Below are 23,895 nucleotides of genomic sequence, written 5' to 3'. Positions count from 1 at the left end.
AACTATATTTTTATGCAAATTGCAAAATTTATATTATATATTATATTATTATATATTATATAACTATTATATTTATATATAAATACACTTATATTTTTATTATATCCTTCCTTTGACATGTTTTAGTTAAATTCGCTGTTTTTTTTAACATCTGATGCTTTTTAAAAAATTTTTTTTTAAGTTAGAGAGAGAGAGAGAGAGAGAGAGAGAAAGAATCCCAAGCAAACTCAGTGCTATCAGTGTGGAGCCCATTTTGAGGCTCGAACTCACAAACTGTGAGATCATGACCTGAGCCAAAACCAAGAGTCTAGTGCTTAACCAACTGAGCCACCCAGGCACCCCTAACATCTGATGCTTTTAAAGGTTTTTTTCCTCAGAGCATAGCTTCGGTTACATCCCACACACTTAAATGTCATATTTTCATTATCATTCAATTAAAATACATTACAAATATGTTGTGATTTCTTTTTTTTTTTTTTAATGTTTATTTATTTTTGAGACAGAGAGAGACAGAGCATGAACGGGGGAGGGGCAGAGAGAGAGGGAGACACAGAATTGGAAGCAGGCTCCAGGCTCTGAGCCATCAGCCCAGAGCCCGACGCGGGGCTCGAACTCACGGACCGCGAGATCGTGACCTGAGCTGAAGTCGGACACTTAACCGACTGAGCCACCCAGGCACCCCACAAATATGTTGTGATTTCTTCTTTTACGATGAGTTATTTAGAAATGCATTGTTTAGGGCGCCTGGGTGGCCCAGTCAGTTAAGCGTCAACTTTGACCCAGGTCATGATCTCATGGCTCCTGAGTTCCAGCCCCACGTCCGGCTCTGTGCTGACAGCTCAGAGCCTGGAGCCTGCTTTGGATTCTGTGTGTCCCCCTCTCTCTGCCCCTCCCCTGCTGGCATGTTCTCTCTTTCAAAAATAAAATAAACATTTAAAAAAAAAAAAGAAATGTGTTGTTTAATTTTCTAATATTTGGGAATTTGCTGGTTTTGTTCTATTACTGATTTTCAGACTGTTATGGTGGCCATAGGTGGTAACTCTGTGGTTGCAATTTTTTGAAATTTGTTACGACTTGAGGCACCTGGGTGGCTTGATCAGTTAGGTGGCCGACTTCAGCTCAGGTCATGATTTCACAGTTCATGGGTTCGAGCCTCGCGTTGGGCTCTGTGTTGACAGCTCAGAGCCTGGAGCCCGCTTTGGATTCTGTGTCCCCCTCTTTCTCCACCCTTCCTCCCCACCCCACCGCCCCCCCGTCTCTCAAAAGTAAACATTAAAAAAATAAAAAAAGACTTGATTTATGCCTCAACAGATGGTCAGTTTGGGTTAATGTCTTATTTGTGCTAAACAAGAACGTCTAGTCCGCCATTGTTGATGACAGTGTTTAATACACGCCAGTTTGGTCAACTTTGCTAGTCATGTTGCTCAAATATTCTCCATCTTCACAGACTTTTTTCCCTACTGGTTCTTAGAGTTGCTGAGAGGGAACTTTAGTCTACTTTGTCTCCAATTAATATATCATACAATTATTCCATCTTTTCTACTTTTTTACTTTCAGTCTTTCAACATATCTCAACATATTTCACCATATCTCAGGTGTGCTTTTACAAAGTCAGCCACTTAACTGACCAAGCCACCCGGGCACCCCAAGGCATAAGTCAAAACAGTATATTGCTATTATGGCTTTTAAAATTCAGTTTGATACTTTTGTCTTTTAAAAAATATATATTATTTTTGAGAGAGAGAGAGAGAGTGACAGAGTGTGAGAGGTGTGAGAGGTGGAGGGGCAGAGGGAAAGGGAGACACAGAACCCGAAGCAGGCTCCAGGCTCCAAGCTTCGAGCTGTCAGCACAGAGCCCGACGTGGGGCTCGAACTCACGAACCGTGAGATCATGACCCGAGCTGAAGTTGGACGCTCAACCGACTGAGCCACCCAGGCACCCCTTTGCTGTTTGTTTTCAACTTGTCTCACATTTCTTCCGTTTCCTTATTTCTTTACTCCTATTATATTAAAGTATTTTTGCTGTTACATTTCCCCCCATTGGTTTGTGAGATATCAGTTATTTAAGAAAGCTATTTTAGTGGTTACATACGTGTTATAACCTACAATTCTAATTTCATATAAATTGATATTTTGATCACTTCCCTGACAATCCAAGAACCGTAGAGCGATTTACCTCTACTTGGTCCCTTCTGCAATTTGTCGCCACTGGAATGTATTTTAATCACGCATAAATTTAAAACTCCATAAGATATTGCAATTGTTTTATGCCACGAACATTGATTTATTCTTGTCCACGTATTCTCGTTCTCCAGTGCGCCTCTTTTCTTCCTTCATTTCTTGGCTTCCACATATAATGGTTTTCTTCTGCTCCTACTTGCTTTCAGTGTGGGTTTTCTCTTGGCAGACCATTTCAGTTTATTTTTCTGGAAACGTCTTTATTTTGCCTTCATTTTTTCATGTGTTCACTCAGTACAGAAATTTAGATTGGCAATTATTTTCTATCCGTACTTTGCAGACAATTCCATTGTCTTCTGACTTTCATCATTTTGGGGGAGGTCAGCTCTCCCTTTTATTGTTGTACCTTTGACAGTCACGTTTTCTATTTCTGATTGATTTCAAATTTCTATTCTCTGTAATTTTTAGCAGTTTTAGTGTCATATGGCTAGAGGTCTTTTTCTTTGTGTTTATCCTGATTTGGGTTCATAGTGGAACACAAATATCGTGGAGTAATAGCTTTCATTAATTTTGAAAGGTGATTGGCTGTTGCCTTTTTAAATATAATCTTAGTCCTGTTTTTCTCTCCTCCAAGGGAAACTTCCATTGCATGTATGTTAGGCCTTTTCTCCATGTTCCCTGGGTCTCTTATGCTCATCTGTAGATTTTTCATCCCTTTAGTCTCTCCATACTTCAGCATGGAGATTTTCTTCTGACTTATTTTCCAATTCACTAATCTCAGTGGATCTCATCTGTCATTGAACATAGTTTTTGAGTTCTTTTTATACGTTTTTTTAAACTTTTTATTTTGCCTATTTATTTTTTAAATGCTTATTTTATTTTGAGGGCGAGAGACCGAGCATGAACAGGGGAGGGGTAGAGAGAGAGAGAGAGACACCCACACAGAATCAGAAGCAGGCTCCAGGCTCTGAGCTGTCAGCACAGAGCCTAATGCAGGGCTCGATCGCACCAACTGCAAGATTGTGACCTGAGCTGAAGTCGGACGCTCAACTGACTGAGCCACCCAGGCGCCCCTTTATTTTATTTTTTGAGAGAGAGAGACAGAGCGCAAGCAGGGGAGGGGCAGAGAGAGACACACACACAAAATCCGAAGCAGGCTCCAGGCTCCGAGCTGTCAGCACAGAGCCCGACGCGGGGCCGGAACCCACGAACTGTGAGATCATGACCTGAACCAAAGTTGGACACTCAACCAACTGAGCCACCCAGGCATGCCTATTTTTTTTTTTTTTTGAGTTCTTACATTCAATGATTAAACTTGCAGTTTAAAATTTTCTTTTGCATATTTTATTTATAGATTCTAATTCTCTACTGTAATTCTCCAGCTCCTTTTTAAAAATTCCCTCTAGTTCCGTTTCCGTTCCTTCTCTCATGAGTTTTTTTTTTTTCCCCCCCGAACTTTTCAGTCATTTGATCATGTATATATTTTTTAATGCCTGGTAATTTGTCATTGATTGCTGAACAGCATACATGAAAGGTATAGAGACAATGAAACGATGGATGATGAGATGTGTTTGCTCCAAAGAGGACAGGCTTCTGGCACCAGAGGTAGCTAGAAGAATGTCAGAGAAACTTCATCTATTTTGCGTTTGAGCTGACTCAAATCAGGACTTGCGTCGCCTTGAGGACTAATCTATTCTTGCTTCATCCTTTGGCTGTGGTAGAGGTCAGCAAACTTTATCGGCGTAAAGTCAAGCAGGAGATATTTTAGGCTTTGCAGGCCTACGGTCTCTGTTGCAACTACTCACACCGTCATTATAGCACAAAAACATCCATAAGCAACGTTAGTAAGTGTGGTTGTATTCCACCAAAGCTTTATTGAGAAAATCTGGTGGTGGACCAGACTCACCCTGCAGATCATTTCTCTCCAACCTCTTTCCCAGGCTCTCCAGGGGCCTCCTCTCAAAACCTGGGGTATTTAACCCGACACTCCTTCTCTGCAGAGAGCCCTGAACCTCAGTTTTTGCCTCCCCATCCCTGTGAAACTATTGTTAGATCTGTGAATCTTCTTATCTCATTAGCTACAACTTCTAAATTAACAAATACCCAGAGAGGACGAACAACACCAAGCGTGGGCGTCACCCCTTCGCGCTTTCCTTCTCTCCAGGATCTTCAGTTTTAAGATGGTCACCTGGGTAACTGCCTGATGTCATCACAGATTTTTTAAAATATATTTTAGTGCAATTTTTTTTTGTTGGTCTTTTATCTAGCTTTTCTCCTTGTTCTTGGTACAAGTAGTTTATCAGAGCCAGAAGCAGATGAGGGTCTTTTTTGAAATTCAGACTCACCGTTGCCTCAACAAAGAGTGGAAAAGCCATCTTTATGTTTTGGATTCTGTGCCAGAAATTGTCAGACCGAAGAATCCAGCTGGCTGCTCCCCACCTTTAAATGATAATTAATCTTGAATCTGTCCACTTCTCCGCCTGTGGACTGCTTCTTCCCTGACACTCATCTAAAACAGCTTTCTAATTCTCCTGGTATGCTTTGTCTGATTCATTCTCTGCTTGGTAGCTAGAGGGATTCTTTTTTTTAACGTGTATTTATTTATTTTTGAGTGAGAGAGAAGGGGGGGGGGATGGGTGAGGGGCAGAGAGAGAGAGAGGGAGAGAGAATCTCAAGCAGGCTTCTCACTGTAAGTGCAGTGTCCAACACGGGGCTCAGTCCCACCACCCGTGAGATCACGATCTGAGCTGAAATCAAGAGTCGGATGCTTAACCGACTGAGCCACCCAGGTGCCCCTCACATTTACGTTTTGTAAGAATCCCTCCAGAGCCTCTCCCACCTCAGTGCCTTTGCACATGGTCTACGTGACCATGATCTTCTTACTTTTCCTTTACATTAAGTTATCCTTCAAGTCTCAGCCAAGGTTAACTCTCTCTACAAAGCTTTTTGTGACTCCTAGATTCTGGTCTAGATCTAGAGTACTTTGTATTCCCCCAGTGATATTCCTCGTCCCTCTAATGACGGAATTGTATGTGTTTACTTATTTGTAGCCCCTAAACGACTATGAGCTTCAAGGGGCATGAATGTCTGTATCTCAGTCTTGAATCATTGCATCTAGCATTGTGCCCTGCCCATAGCAAGTGCTTCTTTGTTGAAGGAATGAATGAATGAATGAAATGCTTTAAATAAATAAATGAAATGCTTTAAATAAATGCTTTAAATATATTTGGCATATTTACTGTTATTATGATATTTGCATTCATTGATTCTCAATATAACTTTGCAAGCTGGGAAAGCAGTATTATTTCTGTTTTAAAATGGGCAAGTGGTGGGGCACCTGGGTGGCTCAGTCGGTTAAGCGTCCGACTTCGGCTCAGGTCACGATCTTGCGGCCCGTGAGTCCGAGCCCCACGTCGGGTTCTGGGCTGATGGCTCAGAGCCTGGAGCCTGCTTCCAATTCTGTGTCTCCCTCTCTCCCTGCCCCTCCCCCATTCATGCTCTGTCTCTCTCTGTCTCAAAAATAAATAAACGTTAAAAAAAATTTTTTTTTGAAAAATAAAATGGGCAAGTGGTGGGGCACCTGGCTGGCTCAGTGGAACAGGTGGCTCTTGATCTCAGGGTCATGAGTTTGAGCCCCATGTTGGGAGAGATGGTGACACCTTGATTAATCAACAGGTGTGGCGACTTTTAGAGAGTTTCGTCATTCATCATAAGTAAAACTTTTCTTTCCCCCGTGGCTCCATGTTAGCCCGGGTCAAGATACAAGGGGAAGGGGATGTGACAAGTGGCAAATCCTCCTTTTCGTGGTGAGATTGTGCACAGAAAATTCCAGGAGTTTGTCAGAGGATGGTCATTCCTGTTGGCAAATTACTGTGTAATCGAGGCCTGTAGTTTACCCCCAGCTTGTGAATTCTTATAAATGGATAACAGTAACTTCGAAGAAGTGTGTGGTTCCTGGGAGATTGAGAATGGGCTCCAGATTCAACACCTTGTCCGATTCCTTTCCTGCTGACAGACTATGCAGTCCTTGAGTTGTTAAAAGGAAGAAGTTCATATGTGAGCCCTGTAATGTGATGAGTGGAAGCAGTCTCCTCTGTGGTCTCTTAAAGGGAATATTAAAGGGAAATAGTAAATAATATTAATATTTTAAAAGAGTTGGCCATTAAATTCCATTCTGAAATGAAAAAAACACGTATATCATTTTTGTAGGTTTGTGTGGGTGGGGAAAGCTACCCATTTTGTTCCTTTACCCATAAACTCTGTCCTACGAAGTGTGTAATAGGCAGTTACATTGCAGAGATCAATACCTGGCGATCAGAGAGGCGGGGCAGACAGTATCTGAAGCGTTTTCTAACACCTGCCTCTTGAAAGCTACTCCATGGAGGCCACTGGTCCAGACAAGAAACTGAAAGTGGAAGTATGGCTAGACAAGCCAGAAAACATGGATTTTCCTGGCTCCCATCCTGGCTTGGCTGGAAAGTGAAAGGCCATTTTCATTCATGTCTTTTAGGTAGCATCCTTTTCAAGTGGATGACCATGGAATCCGAGAAGATCTCAGAGAAGCAGGAAGAAATTCTCTCTATCCTGGAAGAAAAATTTCCCAGCTTGCCCCCGAGAGAGGACATTATCAACGTCCTGCAGGAGACCCAATTCAGCGCTCAGGGTGAGTGACTCTGTCCCCCGGCTCTGTCACAGCGCCTGAGTAGGGATGGTTTCTGGGATGGCACGTTGCCAGCGCCTTTGTTTTCTTCCCTACTGTCCGTGCTTGTGGAAGATTTTCAGGCACACGATGTTGACTCGCCTGGAAGCAGGCAGCCCGTACCGCAGACTCACCTCTGGGGCCTTTGTGTCTGCATGTATGGGTAATTCACGCGTCTAACGTGCACCGTGGATGCCTCATTACATGAAATCCCTGTGCCGAGAAGGTTCTATTCTGAGCAATGTGGCAGGAGCAACGTCAAGTACAACGGCATTTCATAAATCAATTAATTTTAGAAAAAGAAAGAGCAAAGACAGCTAAGCAGATAAAATTATTCTCTAAATCGAAGCTTTATCAAGACAGTGGATTTCCTGGCTCAGTTTTTCATCGTGATGAGAAACAGATATAATTCACGGATGCTGGAATAACTTGGCACGGATTATATGAGTCTTCATGACAATCCTGACAGGTATTACCCCCAGTTTCCAGATGTGAACACTGAGGCACAGAAGGGCGGCTTTGCTTTCTGGTCATCACGCACACAGCTGGCGAGTGACCAGGCCAGCCCCAGACAAAGCTTTCTCCCTCAGTTTGGAATCCCCCGGGGACAGAGCCAGAGGCAAAGCAGTTTATTTTGGAGAGGAACCCAAGAAGCACTGAGAGGGGACGGAGGGGCTTATGGGGCAGGTTAGCTCTGTGGGAAGCCATACCGTCACTCCGCGGGGGGGAGCCCGGGGAAAGAGAGAGGGATTGCACCTCGGTGTTATCCCATGTGTGTTAGATCCCAAGTGTGTTAGAACTTGCTCATCCAAGCTCCAGGGGCCGGTTGTTAAAACTCAGGACTTTTGTGAATTGGGTTATGTTGGGTTGGCAGCTGGAAATCAGCCCTGGTGGGAGTATTGCCACCACAGGAATGAACAAACGCTACAGATCAAGCTTCGCTGTTGGTTGTTAAATATTCACCAGCATGCCACTGGACTGTTGGGGGCTGCTCAGTCCCGGGGGCTGTTAATCCCCCCCAGAGCGGGCTTTCGTGGTTGGGCGTCATGCCGGGGCACACGGCCATGGAAGGTGTGAGGACGTGTGGGCGAGGCCCCGGCGCATTTGCTCCCAATGTACACGCGTGCGTGTGGGTGTAAGTGTGGCCGCACGATGGGGTGCGTTTATGTCATTCACTTTCAAGACTAGACCAAGATTTTAATGTCACAATATATTCTAGAACTCATTTTATGCTGCCGTATGATAGATTGTGGCCTGTTAGTCTTCAAGTCAAAGGAAAATGTTTCATACCCGTCTGTTTCCCCACACTGCTGTGATTGGCAGAGAGTTCTAATTTTTTTAAATTTTTTTACATTTATTTATTTTTTCAGAGAGAGGGAGAGAGAGACAGAGCACAAGTGGGGGAGGGGCAGAGAGAGAGGGAGACACAGAATCCGAAGCAGGCTCCAGGCTCTGAGCTGTCAGCACAGAGCCGCGTGCAGGGCTCGAACCCATGAACCGTGAGATCAAGACCTGAGCTGAAGTCGGATGCTTAACCGACTGAGCCACCCAGGTGCCCCTATGAAGTGCACTTTGAATTAAATTACAATAGAAAATATGAAGGCCCAACTGAATCCATCCTGAAAGCAAATTTTGATCTTGCGATGTATTCCTTAGCTAGCTTGCATGATTCTGTTAGGTTTTTGTCATTGGCTCACTCCTCCCCATTCCATTCTCTGCCCTGGTCTGCTGTGGGCCTCTAGAGGCTGACCTCCGAGTGTTTAATCCTCTGCCTTCTGGTTAGTGAAAAGCGTTAGTAACACATGGGATGTGAGGATCCAAGGAAGGAGAATAAAGAGGCTGTACTATTTCTCCCTTGCGTCCCTACTGATTTGACGCTAAGTTTTTGACGGCCCCTCTCCTGTACTTTCAGGTCTGTTTCTTCCCTTGTCCCTTTGCCAGTGTCTGGATGCCTCACCATCTTTTATTCATTTTCTTGGCCCCACCCATACTTCTGTATGTGTCCTACCATTAAAAACTCTGTGTGTGTGTGTGTGTGTGTGTGTGTGTGTGTGTGTGTGTGATGAGGGGTGAATTCTATTTCTTGCTAGGAACCTAACTGGTGCAAATACTGTCTCTGATGTGATTTTTGCTTTAATGTGTGTGTTCGTTATGGGTAAAAGAGATCTTATTGGGAGAATACATTGAAATTAACAGGGTGAATTCTTTACACAGTCCCTTGATATTACCCAAAACAGTTCCCCAAGTGTAAATAATGTTTTTCCCCCTCTCATCTGTAGGTTTAAGTATTGAACAGACAATGCTGAAGGACATAAAAGAACTGTCAGATGGAGAAATAAAAGTGGCCATCAGTACCGTGAACATGACCCTCGAGGTAAGGGTGGGAATGTTTATTTTGGGTGGGTGGCAATGACAAATTTTACAAAAGATTATTCTACAGCATAAGTCAGTGTTGGTCTTTTGCTCTGAATGCTTCGTTGTGATATATTTGAGTAGGAATGCAGGTTATTATTTTGGATGGAAACACTGTGCTAAGTCAATGAAAAATGCCAAACATGGATTCCCAAGATGAGTGCTATTTCATTCATCTGAGTACAACATAAACCTACAACGCAAATACTCAAGTTTGTATGTGTGCGTATGTATAGTCCACTTAATAGCAGCGACTGTATGTGGGATCGGATTCACTTCCACTCGTTCTGTGCACCAGCCCACATTGTCCATCGAACTTTTGTGGGAAAACAGGTTGTCCTTTGGCCCTTGTAAGCTATTTGGATGCATGTCATTTTTGGTAATCAATGGCGACAGCTCAAGTATTCATAAGACGCTCCTTCCAATCTGTTAAATGAATGACTCAGAGTGAATATTACTTTTGCCTTTGTGTGTTTCCTTGGTAAATTATCTTTTGTCGACTTTGGGGGTTTTCAATGACTTGTATGTTCATCTTAATTAACCTAACTAATGGGGATGATATTTTACAGAAGCACATTTGTGCCATGCAGAAGTCTGCATATTTCTTTACTGTTACGTTGCCTTGATCGAGGCACTCAGCTCTCAAGTTTATGTAGACAAAAAGTGCTGTATAGCACTTCATCTTTTTGTTTTTAGAATTGTGTGTTGCCATGCTTTTTCTTTTTCCTCATGGTGTTGATGACGATATCGACGTGTGTATTTCTAGTGACCAGCAGGTATGCATGAGGTATCCATACCTCAGAAAAACCAAGAGCAAACCAGGTGCTTTTTTTCTGTAATTTCTGTGGAAAGTTTATTCCCGGTGGATCGACATCATAATTCAGATGTCAATCTGAATAGATCCATATGAGTACCAGGAGGCAGACTGTTGTCACTGGAGATAATCACATTTGATGGTTATACAGTGCCTCATGGTTTATAGAGCACGTTCTCATTGTATATAGTTCGTAGTTGACTCGATTATTTCTATGGACTTTCATATTGATAAATGCTCCATATAATTAGATGTGGATGTGACTCAATACAAGAAACACATGCAATTTGGGATGTAGTAACTAGATAATCACCTTCAATTAGAAATCTGCTTTGTGTATAGAAATCCAAGGAAAACGTGGATCTTGCAAGGGTCAGTAGCTCAGAGAATCATTTCTCCTAGTTCAAGCCTTAGGGTTTTCTTTCCCCTCCTCCCTCCCCTGTCTCCCTTCATTTAATGGCATCTTATTAGGTTTTAAATGCCTTGTTTGGAATTCCTTTCTAAATTAACATACAGCGTCTTGTAATTGCTTAGGGAACTGTCTGTAGTTAGCAAATTGTTTTAAGGCTATTATTATAGACTTACCATAGCTTTCACGTACCTTTAGTTATATTATAGGGGTATATAAATGGCTCTGTCAGATACATTAAACTGTAAATGTTGGTCGAGCTGAATAAGTGATAAAATGATCATCTACATCTTTACAGTAATTTACATAGAGGTCCAGTAATTAATCAGGCAGTTAAGTATATCTCTGGAAACACTATATGATCTTCTGGGAGGAGGAAGAAGGACATTTGTATATGTAAAGAAGGGTACACAGATTAAACTCCCATCAGCTGAACGAGAGCTTTTCACTTGTGCATAATGGGGATAGTAAAGATGACTGAGAAATGGGAAAGCATCTCCTTAGTAACTTCCTATGATTTCTTTGAAAGAGAAAACGCACGTTATTTATTCAGTCTGTCTGTTGGAAAAAAATCTCCCAGTTAAGGGAAGAGTTTGGTTTTCTCCACAGAGCATCCCGTGATGTGGTGTTTTCTGATCCCTACTCACATTTGATTATATTTCAGCCTCCTTTCCATTCCCATGGACCTCACTTTTTAAAATCATGATGGAATACCCACAATCTTATTCTGTGTGTTTTGGAGCAGCTGTCTAAACGCCCTTTGGATTCTCAAAGAAATATTTTTAGTTCCTCTGGGTTTCTTTTTTTAAATCTTTTTAAAGTTTATTTATTTATTTTGAGAGAGAGAGAGAGAGAGAGAGAGAGAGCGCATTAGCAGGGGCGGGGCAGAGAGAGGGAGAGAGAGAGAATGCCAAGTAGGCTCCAAGCCGTCAACATAGAGCCCAGCGTGGGTCTCAAACTCACAAACCGTAAGATCATGACCTGAGCTGAAATCAAGAGTGGGTCACCCAACCGATCGAGCTGCCCAGGCGCCCCAGTTCCTATGAGTTTCTAAGTCTCATAGTTTCTAAGTTTCATAGTCTTGTAGATACTTCAGCGTATCTCGAGACTTAGCTACTTCCTGATGACTTTTATAAATTCTCCATCGTTTATAACATTCCCTGAAACTCTTGCAAAATTAAGTCTAAAGGACCAGCTTAGGACTGAAATAGTTATCGTGTCTTCCATTAATTTCGAGCTCGTTTCATGTATTTATTCAATCACAGTTAGACAATATTTTAAGTTAATTGAGGTAAATTAGGTTTAGGAGGTAAAACCATTGCTTTGACAGCTGGGTCACCTCTGGCCCTCCATGTTGTAAGGAGAAAGCTACTAACCCCTTTCTTTCTCATTTTCATGGTAGTATATATCACACTACATATTGGGAGTTCATTCACTGATTATCATTGTCTCTGACCCTTTGTGCCCTTTTCCTTGCTTGCCAATTTGATTATCAGAAGAGAAGCACGAGTGGTTTTGATTCTGTTCCAATCTCTCATGTTTTTTTCTGTTGAAGTTTCACTGATACTCAAGGTTACGTTAGTTTCGGATGTACAGCATAGTGATTGGATAAGTCCATACGTGAGGCTTTGCTCACCCAAAGTGAAGCTTCCAATCTGGCATTTTAGTGGCGGAACCAATAGAGAGAAATAAAGGTTGCCAAAAAACCAAATCCTTATTAGAAACTAGAAAGTATAAAAATTAAAAATAATAAAGCCTTCATCGGAGAAGAAAGGAAAGCATCTGTGGATATCAAAGCACGTGTTTCACTGGAACAAACTTTGTGTTCTTTTTTTTTTTTTTTCTTTTAATGTTTGCTTTTGAGAGAGAGAGCGTGAGCGGGGAAGGGCAGAGAGAGTGGGGGACAGAGGATCCAAAGTGGGCTCTTTGCTGACAGCAGGGGACCCAAATCAGGGCTCAATGCAGGGCTCAAACTCACAAACCGTGAGATCATGACCTGAGCCGAAAGCAAGAGTCAGACGCTTGTCTGACGAACGACTAGTCAACCTAACGACTGAGCCACCAGGGCACCCTTCTGCCTTTATTTTCCCTTCATCTTTCCTCTCTCCTTGTCTCTGTGTCCAAATTTGCCCTTTTTTATGTGGACACCAGCCATACTGGATTAGAGCCCACACAATGACCCCATCTTTACTATAATATATCTGCAGCGACCCTCTGTCCAAATAAGGTCACATTCTGAGGTACTGAAGTTAAGACTTCAATATATAAATCTGGGGGTGGGGAGGGGGACACAATTCAACCAGTAAAGTATCCTTTTGTAAAAGTGGTCATTTACCGACAATTTCAAGGAATAAAACTTACAAGACTGTCTGAATGAACCTATTGCCTGCTAAGCACATTTGATGAGTTGCCGCTTCCGCTTACTTTCATTTCAAATCAATTTCCTTTAAATGAGGAACAGTGGGGATTTTCTACCCTTGACATTTCGACTCCTTTATTTGGAGCTGGAGTCTGAGGGAAGTGTTAGGGCTTGTTTTCTCTCTAGGGCTCCGCTGTGCTCTCAGCCCGGGGCCTCCTCATGACCAGCCACTCTGCTATTTGAGACCTGGAACAGAACGCATGGGATACATTCTGGTAAAGTGACTCAGACCGCTGACTCATTCTGCCCTGTAGCGATTACCAGCCAAGCTGCACCTTGGAACGCCGCGGAGGGAAAAGTACCAACATTTTCCCTTAGCGTTTAGAGCCCAGACCAGAATGAATTCCCAAGATCACTGTTAAACTCTTCCCTAACAAAAGGGAACATTTTCTAAGGCCGCAGTGAAGCATCGTGGGAACCCTTGTAACCGGGGCTTTAAGACTTGAGCACACCAGTCCAAAATCTGGTTTACCGATTTTAAGCACCAAATATGATTTCTCACTGTTTGAGCTTAGAGATTCTGGAGTTCAAGATGGAAGCACCATTAGAGTAAGGACGTACTTTGTTGTGTCGTGGAATGCATAACAGTTAATATTTCCAGGGAGCATAGATTATTTTTGTTTAGCATATTCTTTAAAACACCAAACGCTTACACCGAAGGTGACTTTTCAAACCCAACTGGCCAACCAGTGGAAATCTGTGCAACCTCGCCTCCAGGTTTTTGAGTCATAAGTGCCTCCATTTCGTCTAGTATCCAGGCATGCCGGCTCCTCCTCGCTAAAGAGTTAACATTCGATGGCGAACGCTCATTGCGTAGCAGACAGTAGAGTGAGGACTTGCAAGCATCATCTCATTTAACCCTCGCAGAAAGCTCATGAGACAAGCGTGCTGTGGTCCCCCCCGTAGGGGTTAAGGTAGCTCTAACAGCTGTACCAGATAAACCCCAACTCTCGGAGACTCAACACGGAAATTGTTCAGGTTTTGCCGGTGCAGTGATCCACTTTGGTGTTCCTGGTCCAGTGGCCGCGGGTGACCCAGAGACCATGCTCACTGTGTAGCTCCCAAGATGCCTGCAGGCATCTCCATTCTATCACCGAGGCGGGGAAGAGCTCGGAGGACCACACGTGGCATCCATCACTTCTGCTCACCTTTCGTCGGCACAGTCCCGTGGTCACGTCTGGCTGCAGGGAAGCAAAGAAATGTCGTCGAGCTACGTGTCCAAGAAGAACCACCTTGAAGAATACTTAGCCGGTCTTTGCCACGATCTCCATCTTGCAGGTGAGGGCACTGGAATCTTGAGAGGTTCGATCATTTGTCCAAAGTACAGTCAGAAGTAAAATCCACGTTTGTCCCGCCCCAGTACTGTTTTCACTGCTTGGGATATGGTACCCTTGGGCAAGGCTAGTTGTGGGCTTTGAGCCCCCTCTGGGCTTCACCAGTGAGTCGTCTAGAGTCAGCGATTGCAGGCTAGACCTCCCCAAGCCGTCCTTGGTTGAATCCTTCTTTACTCTTCATACCAGCCCTTCTTCCTCTTTGTCTTCACTTCTTTGCTTCTTTTAAAAATCATTAGTTTTTATTTATAAACATCATCTAACTCCCAAGTATTCATACTGAAAGTAATTTTCGGCCCCTGATATAGAGGAGATCTGGTCAATAAAGCAAGTACATAGAAGTAAATAGGAACAAAGATTACGGGGCAAGGGACTGGGTAGGACGAACCGTGTAGGAAGGCAAGTGTGATGTTTCTTCTCAGCCCGTTTCTAGAATTCAAGAACAGGGGTATTCTGGTTTACCTTGCTGTGATTTAATGTTTTCAGATCAGTACTCCAAATGGAGAGCAGTTATTGAAAAAAAATTTAATGGTAGAGTTGTTTTTTTTTTAAGTTTGTTTCTGAGAGAGAGAGACAGAACGTGAGCAGGGGAGGGGCAGAGAGAGGGAGACACAGAATCCGAAGCAGGCTCCAGACTCTGAGCTGTCAGCACAGAGCCCGATGTAGGGCTCGAATCCACGAACCGTGAGATCATGACCTGAGCCGAAGTCAGACGCTTAACCTACTGAGCCACCCAGGCGCCCCTGGTAGAGATTTTTTTTATTGGAATGAAGCAGTATTACTTTTGAGCACTATACTAACCCCAAGTAACAAAACTCTGCATAGTTGAGGTATCAGGAGTTCTCAGTTCATGCCTGGCCCAAGGGTCCAAAGGGGGTTGAAGGAAATGCCAAACACGGTAACTTTCATTGTGTGAATTTAATAATCAGTGTGTGCGAGGCATCTGAAGGATGAATTTAGAGCTACTAATTCGTAGCTTCTTGAGGACAGTGGCAGGATGAAAAAAATGAAAGAAAGAACCATAAAAGTGGACTAACATTCCTTTGGAACTGCAGTGAGTGGTTCTTGGTAATAAGACATAACTGAGATGAGAGAATTAAAAATCCTTATTTAAAAACTGGCTTATCATATCGGTGGCAACAGCACTTTGTCTTTGAAACAAAATGTACTAAGCAGCTGACGCTTATCATATTTAGAATCCTTACAGTTTGTATGTAGGTAGCTCCTTCTGTAGACGGCCAAAAATACTCCAAAGACACCAAAGAAGCCTGAAAACCAGCCTATCTAGAAGTGCCTTCTAATGCCTTATGATGGGATTCCTGTTTCATATCTACAGCTTGAGTTAAGTTGGAGCTAAGTTGGTGTTTGTTGACAACTTTTTTCTGTTTTACCGATTGGCCGATTTCAGATGGACTTCACATATGGATTCACAGAACTTGGCCCATCTAGCCCGACTTCTGTGCATTTATTTCCCTACCTTGCACAAAATACCTCAACACAGCTTTTCTAGCTACTATTTTGCCGCAGGAATGAGATAGATGGTGATCCAGAGCTTAAAGACTGTAAAGTTACTCATTGTGCTTTGTGCTTTTCTTGGCATAGGGTAGTGCCCTGGGCCTCTGTCCTTCTCTCCTGTAATCCTGATAAAAACGCGTTTACGTGGAGGAGACGGGAAGGGGGCTAGAGAAAACACAGAGCCTTCCCCGGGCGTAAACCTCTCCTCCGGGCTCAGAAATTCCCACGGACTTCCCTAGGCAGCTGTGCAGTGGGAATGAGATAATGAGAGAGGATGCAACGAGGCTGGGGCGGGGAGGGGAATTTACGCGATGCTGGCCTTAAAAATGGTTATTTGACTTGGTGCAGAAAGCAAGCAAGCAGGCTGCGGAAGGAGCCGCGCCGGTCCGGGAAGCCCGGGTGGGGTTGACTGGTAGCGAAAGAACAAGGTAGAGTCAGTGCTCGAGGGTGTTTCACTTGCATCTCTAGTGGAGGATGGCATTAGGTGATTCCGATTTATAAGCAAAGGTGGATGTGTATTATTCGTTACCATTCCCCCCTTTCTGTTACATTTTGTTTTCAAGCCCCCCCCCTCCCCCGTCAAACATGTCCTTGTACTTGCTTCTGAACCAAGAGCTCGGAACAAAACAGGGCTGCAGTCCCCCGAGCCAGGATTCCTGAGATCATGATGTGTCGGGTCCAATTAGCTGCCCCCTCACTGCCTCCTCCCCAAAGCGAAACCGTATTCCAGTCATGTGCTGCTGTGTAGCAAGCCATTCCCAGAACGTGGATGTTATAGGAGTTAGAATTTCTCATATTCTATGGGTTTATCGAGTTCAGCTGGACGGTGCTTGCTCAAAATTTCTCATGCAGTTAACAGTCAGGTGGCGGTCACTGTGAGCTCAGTTGTGACTGTCACCTGGCTTGAGTTTCATCCAGCGTGACACGTAGGTTCCAAGAGAGACAATCACAAGAGCGAGCTTTTTTTTTTTTAATGTTTATTTTTGAGAGAGAGAGAGAGAGAGACAGAATGGGAAGGGGGGAGGAACAAAGAGAGGGAGACACAGAATCCGAAGCAGGCTCCAGGCTCCGAGCTGTCAGCACAGAGCCCGATGCGGGGCTCGAACTCGCGAACCGCGAGATCGTGACTTGAGCCGAAGTCAGGCGCTCAACCCACTGAGCCACCCAGGCGCCCCACAAGAGCGAGCTTTCTGAGAGACTCGGGCAGCAGCTGCCATTCTTGTGGCCTAACGTGAAGTGTCTCAGAATGTGACTTCCATCATTTTCGATTGTTCATGCAAGTCTCAGAGATCAGCCCAGACTGATGACATGGGAAATTAGCAGTGCGCTGGTAAATGTCTGGAAAAAATATATAGGTGTGCACACACACACACACACACACACACACACACATATTACTGATATAAAGAATATATAGCACACAATTTCTAAAAACCCTTTTTTCATAAATAATCATACAGTCGATTAAATCTCATATGAACGAATTAGTTAATTTTTGTGCAACTTGTACATTGCAGATGATGCACAGCTCTAGTTTCAACGTTTTTTTTTTTTATTTTATTTTTGGGACAGAGAGAGACAGAGCATGAACGGGGGACGGGCAGAGAGAGAGGGAGACACAGAATCGGAAACAGGCTCCAGGCTCCGAGCCATCAGCCCAGAGCCTGACGCGGGGCTCGAACTCACGGACCGCGAGATCGTGACCTGGCTGAAGTCGGACGCTTAACCGACTGCGCCACCCAGGCGCCCCAACACAGCTCTTGTTTCAAACAGAATACAGTTGATATTTTTGTTTTCCCTAACAAGACAATGATACCACAAAGACTTTTGTCCGAACTCCACCTGTTTGTCAACAACAGCATGGTTTTGTGCACATGCTGTTCACAGTGTGATGGCTAGAGACACAACACGCTTGGAAGTTTAACTTGAATTATTAACTTCTTCTCTATAACTTTCTTAAGTCCAGACCTGGCAAATTATTCCCATAGAGATCCAGGTGGGAAATAATTTAGACTTTGTGGTCTAAGATGCAAGATTGAGGATAGTATACAGGAACTTAAATAGCAGCTATTTGAAAATGTTTAGGGGCGCCTGGGTGGCTCAGTCGGTTGAGCGTCCGACTTCGGCTCAGGTCATGATCTCACAGCTCATGGGTTCGAGCCCTGCGTCGGGCTCTGTGCTCACCGCTCGGAGCCTGGAGCCTGCTTCCGATTCTGTGTCTCCCTCTCTCTCTGCCCCTTCCCCACTCATGCTCTGTCTCTGTCTCTGTCTCTCTCAAAAATAAATAAAAACATTAAAAAAATGTTTAAAAAAGAAAATGTTTAGCTCATGGGCCATACAAAAACAGTCAGTGAGCTGCTTTGGGTCTGTGGACTGTAGTTTCCTAACCTGCTATAGATAAGCAATACAACAATTAAAAAAAAAAACAAAACAACCTTTGACTTGTAGTGTTGGCCAATTTCTGTAGTGTAAATTCCTACTATGGCTAATTTGGAAGTACGAATATGATATTATCAAAACAGAATTGGGAATAGTTGGTAATACGTTATTGTATAATTGGAATTTGCAAAGAGAGTAGATCGTGAATGTTCTCACCAAGAGAAAAAAAGGAAAAAGATAAAAATGTACCTACGTGAGGTGATGGATGTATGTACTAATTCATTTCATTGTGGGAATCCTTTCTCATACATACCCATCGTCGAATTGCAGACTTTAAGTATATTATATCAAATACATACACATATCAAGTCATTAAATTGTAGACTTTAAATATATTATAATTTTATTTGTCACACAAAACAAATGGGGAAGAGATGTGCAGAAGCATGCCATTATAATAGCATTTTTCCCATGCAGCTACTATAGATATAATCTAAAGAGCACAGATAATAGTAACAGATAATAAAATAATTATGAAAGAGTGTGTTTCAGATTCTGACTTCTATTTTTGATACAACTTAACGTAAAATATGTAATTGAAGTTTTGTAATGGCTGTGTTTAATTTGCAAATGGTGAGTTTTCAGATTTCCCCCAGCTTTTGTACTTGTCTGTCACTAACCTGTACAAGTCAGTTTCAGAACATCAGTGAGAATTAGACCCCAATTCTTTTTTTTTTTAAGTTTGTTTATTTTGAGAGAGATAGAGACGGTGCCAGTGGGGGAGGGGCTGAGAGAGAAAGAGAAGAAATCGCCAGCAGGCTCCATGAAGCCAGTGCTGAGCCTGATGCGGGGCTCGAACTCATGAAACTGTGAGATCATGATCTGAGCTGAAACGAAGAGTCGGACGCTTAACCGACTGAGCCACCCAGGCACCCCTAGACCCCAATTCTTGATGTGAGGAGTAGCATGTGCTTACAGAGAGGGAAGAAATTTGAAGGTGGCTATCTTTGGAGGCCACTTAAGGAGGCAATTGCTTTTGGTATCCAAGGCTGTGTCATTCAGTCCCGGACTTTTTATAAATCAAGGGAGAGTAGGACCTTCATTTATGATTCATAACTTACTCATCTGGTTTCATGCATTTTGGCCAATGGTGGTGTATTTCCGACAGCTAATCATGTTAGCATAGATTAAGAGTAGGCGGGGCCACCCAGCAGCCTGAGATAACAGGTCATGTGTATGATACTGAACAACATCGAATAATTAGTCTTTGAGGCCTTTGCTGTCTGGACACAGAACATCACAGCCACCCCACCTTCCCTTGCCGGTCACCATGCATTCTGGGGACTCAGACTCTTGGCAGCCTTGGATGCCTTGTCTTCCCCCTCCCTGCTGTCTTCTCTTCAGCTGGAGACCCAGAGCTCAGTCTCTCCAGCTACACATTGTTGGCATTTTCCTCCCAAGCTTCGACAACCACAGGCTGTGTGAGTGAATTCTGTAACCCTCTTTGGACCACGCCATGGATGGTCCATATCACCGCATCACTCTCCACCTTGCCTTTTCTTAGTAGGTTTTGCACACCTCCCCCTTTTCCACATGTCCGTCTGTCTGCTCCTCAGCAACCCTGCTCCCCTCCTCACTGCCACTTCTGCCTGAGTATGACCAAACTTCCTTCCAGGAACTTCCTAATGCATATTTGTCATTCAAAAGCCAATAAGAAAGGTCATCAAAATGCCTCCGGCTCTCATTTGCATGCTGCGTTTCTGGTACTTCTGTGACTTTATCTGGGGATCTGTCACTTAAATTCGCATTCACCTTCAGGGAAATGGGCATATTATCGGGAAGCATTTCGAATGAACTCACGTGTCACTGCATCTCATATAATTACAAATTGTCCACTTCTTCAACAGTCATCAGCAGGCAGTCCTGTCTTATTGAGATCCTGTTGTAGGAGGAGGTCAGTTGCCCCTTGCCTTGTGAAGGAACCCGGGTATTAATGCCCATCGTGCTGAGAAGTGAGCTCCAGGAATTTGGGAGAATTCGACACCTCTCTGGTTATTGCCCTTCCAGAAATGTCGGTAGTTGCAAAGCTAACAGGTAGACCTCGGTTCTGTTCACTTTAATCTTCCCATAAGATGACAAACCACAAAACAGCTTATGAAGTGAATTCTTCCTCCCCTTCCGCACGGCTGAGGGACTTAAGAATCAGCATTTCACAAAATATATCTGTGACAATTTGAACTTTCTTCATGCCACGATATCGGATTCTCTTCTGCATCTTTCTTTATGCGAACCGAAACCCTCAGGACATAGCGATACGCTAGAATGACTGCTCTTTCACTCTGTAAATACATTTTTTAAGTGTACTATAATGTCATTTTGATGGTTTAATTTCTAGAAGGATTTGGCTAATTACATTTTTAGGAATGCATTCAGGCCAGTTTTAGCTGCCTGGCGTTACTTTTAATAGCAGCTGTTGCTTACCTTTTCTCTTGTTTATTTTCTCTCTCTCTCCTGCTTTCAGAGTTATTTTGCTGATTTGGAGACCTGCCCTTGGTTTAAATTAGTTTGTCTGTAACACTCCTGTGAATCATATGCAATATTTTAATGGTTAATTACTGCATTGTATCAACTTGTCATAGAGAAGCAGGCTGTGAGGCTAAAGGAAAATTGTTCCTTTTTCTTGTGACAGAAGAAACCTCTACAGAGAGAGACGGTGGAGCGGGGTTGTATGAATGCCCCTTTCCTGTCCCTATAGGTAAATGCTGAATTGGTTCCCTGAGTAACAAGGACTCTTTTTTAGCACACACTGAAATGAAATAATAAATTTATGCCAAATAGCCAGTGGCAATTCAGAGAAATAAGGAGACTCAAACAAAGGAATAATTTAGGACAGTTACTTTCTAGAATAGATACCTTTTTGTTGTTGTTCCTTAATCCACAGTGATTGCTAAGGTTGGCCGTGTTGAAGGCTAGTGGAGGCGAATGGGTTATGACAGGTCAGTGGTGTCGCCTAGTGGTGGGAAAAGGAAAACAGAGAAGGTGCTAGACCTAGGCTTTGGTAATTTATTGTTGTCTTGTATTCCATCAAAAGAATAATTTAATGCTCATTGTATTCCTAGCGCGGGGCTAGTCTTCACCTTGAATAGGTCAAGTTAAAACAAATCAATATAGTAGCCAAGATTTGTTGAGTGTTTACCATGTACCATACATTTTATTGTCACTGTCTCATTGAATGTCTATGACGAGTCTTTAAGATAGGTCTGTCCTTATTTCCAGCTTATAAATGGGTTGTAATAGACTCTTCCAGAAAAAGTAGCTCATGACATTAGGTATTTGTGGCCATGTGTTGCCTTCCAGCGTTTTAGAGTAGGGTTCTTTTCCTGATACCATTATGAAATCTAATTGTCAGTTTCTGGTCAAATACCCATGCCAAGTACATCTGTTCCGGCCTTTGAAAGTACTTTCCTTTATCTCAAAAGCGCAACAGTCATTCTGTACCTCCCCACCCGTGTCATTCCCTACCCATCCATGGAGCCCAAACAACGAGGTTCCCATCTTATACTGCAGTCATTAACATCACTAGCTCAGCCTCGCAGCCGTCAGATCAGGTGACGTGCCCTTGGCACAACAGGGTTGAAGGAGGGCTTGAATGCACACACTCGTTTTGTCACCTGTTTAAGCATTCATCAATGTAGTCATTTGCCCTCAAACATTTATTGAGCAGCTGCTATGTAGCTGAAATGTGGACTAGATATTGCAATATAGGGGTTTTGGTCTTCCCTAAGCTTATGAAAGATTGGCGATTCTAATTGGTTTAATGGGCCAATACAGGACACAGGAGTTTCTGGCTCAGTAGCTCTGGGGCGGAACTTAAAAATTTATATTTCTAATAAGTCCCTCGGGATGCTGATGCTGCTGGCCCAGGGACCTACTCTGAGTTCCACTGGCTAAGAGCCATTTGATTCAGGTCCCAACTTTTGCATGCATATGCACAGATACTGAGGAAGGGAACCGGTGTTCACTGAGTGCTGTGATAGGTGCTTTATGTCAGTTATCTTTTAAAATTCTGAAGCCTTCCTCATGACACAGGCAGTTATTATGTATCTATTTTACAGGTGGACAAACTGAGACTCACAGAGGGAAAATAAACTACCTCAAGCCACAGGGTAGGCATTCCGATCCAAGGACCTCTGATTCCAAAGCCCTTATTCTTTCCCAGTTGTTCTCTGTTGGGTCACAGAAGAATAAGTTTATTGTTATCATCATCATTGTTACCTCTCATCAAGCACGAGAGATACATCTGATATGAAAGATAGGAAAGGCTGTGCTTCCCCCAAACTTAGTGGCTTCAAAATAACAGTTTAGTGTTTCTTGTGATTCCACAGGTCTAGCCTGAGCTCACTCATGCAGCCACAGTCAGCTCATGGCTCTGCCGGGGGCTGGTTAATCTAAGGTGGTCTCTCTCACATGGACGGGGCCTCAGCTGAGAAGGTTGTGGAGTGGATGGCTGGGTAGCTGAGTCTCTCTTTATATGTGGTCTTTCATGCCAGGCTTCTTCGCTTGAAAACCGAGACCTTCAAAATGGCAGAAGCAAGAATTTTGGGGACTCTCAAGTCCCACCAGGTCAAACTACATGCTCTTGGTCAAAACAAGTCATGGGGCCAGCCCAGAAAAAGAGTGAGGAAGGAGACTGCACCTCCAGCTGGGAGGAACTAGAAATAATCCGTGGCCACGTCAAATCTACCAGAACCGGGGCGCCTAGGTGGCTCAGTCGGTTAAACATCCGACCTCGGCTCAGGTCATGATCTCACTGCTCGTGGGTTCAAGGCCCGTGTCAGGCTCTGTGCTGACAGCTCAGAGCCTGGAGCCTGCTTCGGATTCTGTGACTCCCTCTCTCTCTGCCCCTCCCCTGCTCATGCTCTGTCTCTGAAAAAATAAATAAACGTTAAAAAAAAAATCTTAAAAAAAAAAAATCTACCAGAACCTCCAAACAGGAGTCTTAAGTATTTGCGAACTTTGTCATGGTTGTAGTTGTCTTGTATTTTATTTAGATGAAGACCATCCTATCAAGTGTTCTTAAGAGTCACATTAGAATGTGACTCATTAGAAGAGTCCCATTGCTGAACAACACTGAAAGAGGACAGAGATGGAATAAAGTTCTTGCTTTTTGATTGCCTTCTAGGATGGGACCAGGGGTCGATGGCTTCAGTATTCTCCTTGCAGGCTTAAAGGTCTTCAGTAATAAGGATATTTTTGTGAGATATTTTAAAAATGTTTATAAAGATTTACTTTGAATTTTCAAGAATTCATAGTAATATGAAATTATAGTATCCCCGAGGTTGCCACCCTAAGCCTAAAGGGAAGAGAGAAGATTTCCAGACCCTGGAAGGGGAAGGCTGAAAAGAGAGGGTCACCTCACGAAGAGTCTTTGGTCAAGGGGTGGCCAGGTTCAAGGTGACCCCAAACAAAGGGAAATGGAGGAACCAACACTCTGCCCTCACTCTTTTTTTTCCCCCCATCTCAGCACCTGTTGGGGTTTTCTATTGGCTGCAACCAACAGAAAACCAGAGGCTGCAAGAGGCTCTTGATGTTGTCTATAAAGTCACTGTGTGGCAGGCAGGACGGAGGAGGGTGGAGATGTGCTCTGCAGGGACACAAGGAAGACAGCTTGCAGGAAGTTCAGCTGAAGCCCCAAGGCCGTGCAGAACTCTCCCCAAGGTGATGTGAGAGGCCGTGACA

At 43.5% G+C, this 23,895-nt stretch overlaps 1 protein-coding gene across 1 annotated transcript in view; it reads left to right on the top strand.

Annotated features, from left to right (window-relative positions):
* PRUNE2 (prune homolog 2 with BCH domain) overlaps positions 1–23,895 on the top strand; it is a 272,917-nt gene that overhangs the window by 78,513 nt on the left and 170,509 nt on the right. Inside the window, 2 exon segments of the mRNA XM_019463559.2 lie at positions 6,689–6,841; positions 9,157–9,251. Of these exon segments, the coding sequence (XP_019319104.2) occupies positions 6,689–6,841; positions 9,157–9,251 (248 nt within the window).

The sequence above is a fragment of the Panthera pardus genome, unplaced genomic scaffold, assembly GCF_024362965.1.
Source record: "Panthera pardus isolate Hobbes unplaced genomic scaffold, ASM2436296v1 HiC_scaffold_20, whole genome shotgun sequence".
NCBI lineage: Eukaryota > Metazoa > Chordata > Mammalia > Carnivora > Felidae > Panthera > Panthera pardus.
Note: the sequence above shows the minus strand (reverse complement) of the source record. Positions and strands in the feature narration are given on the sequence as shown.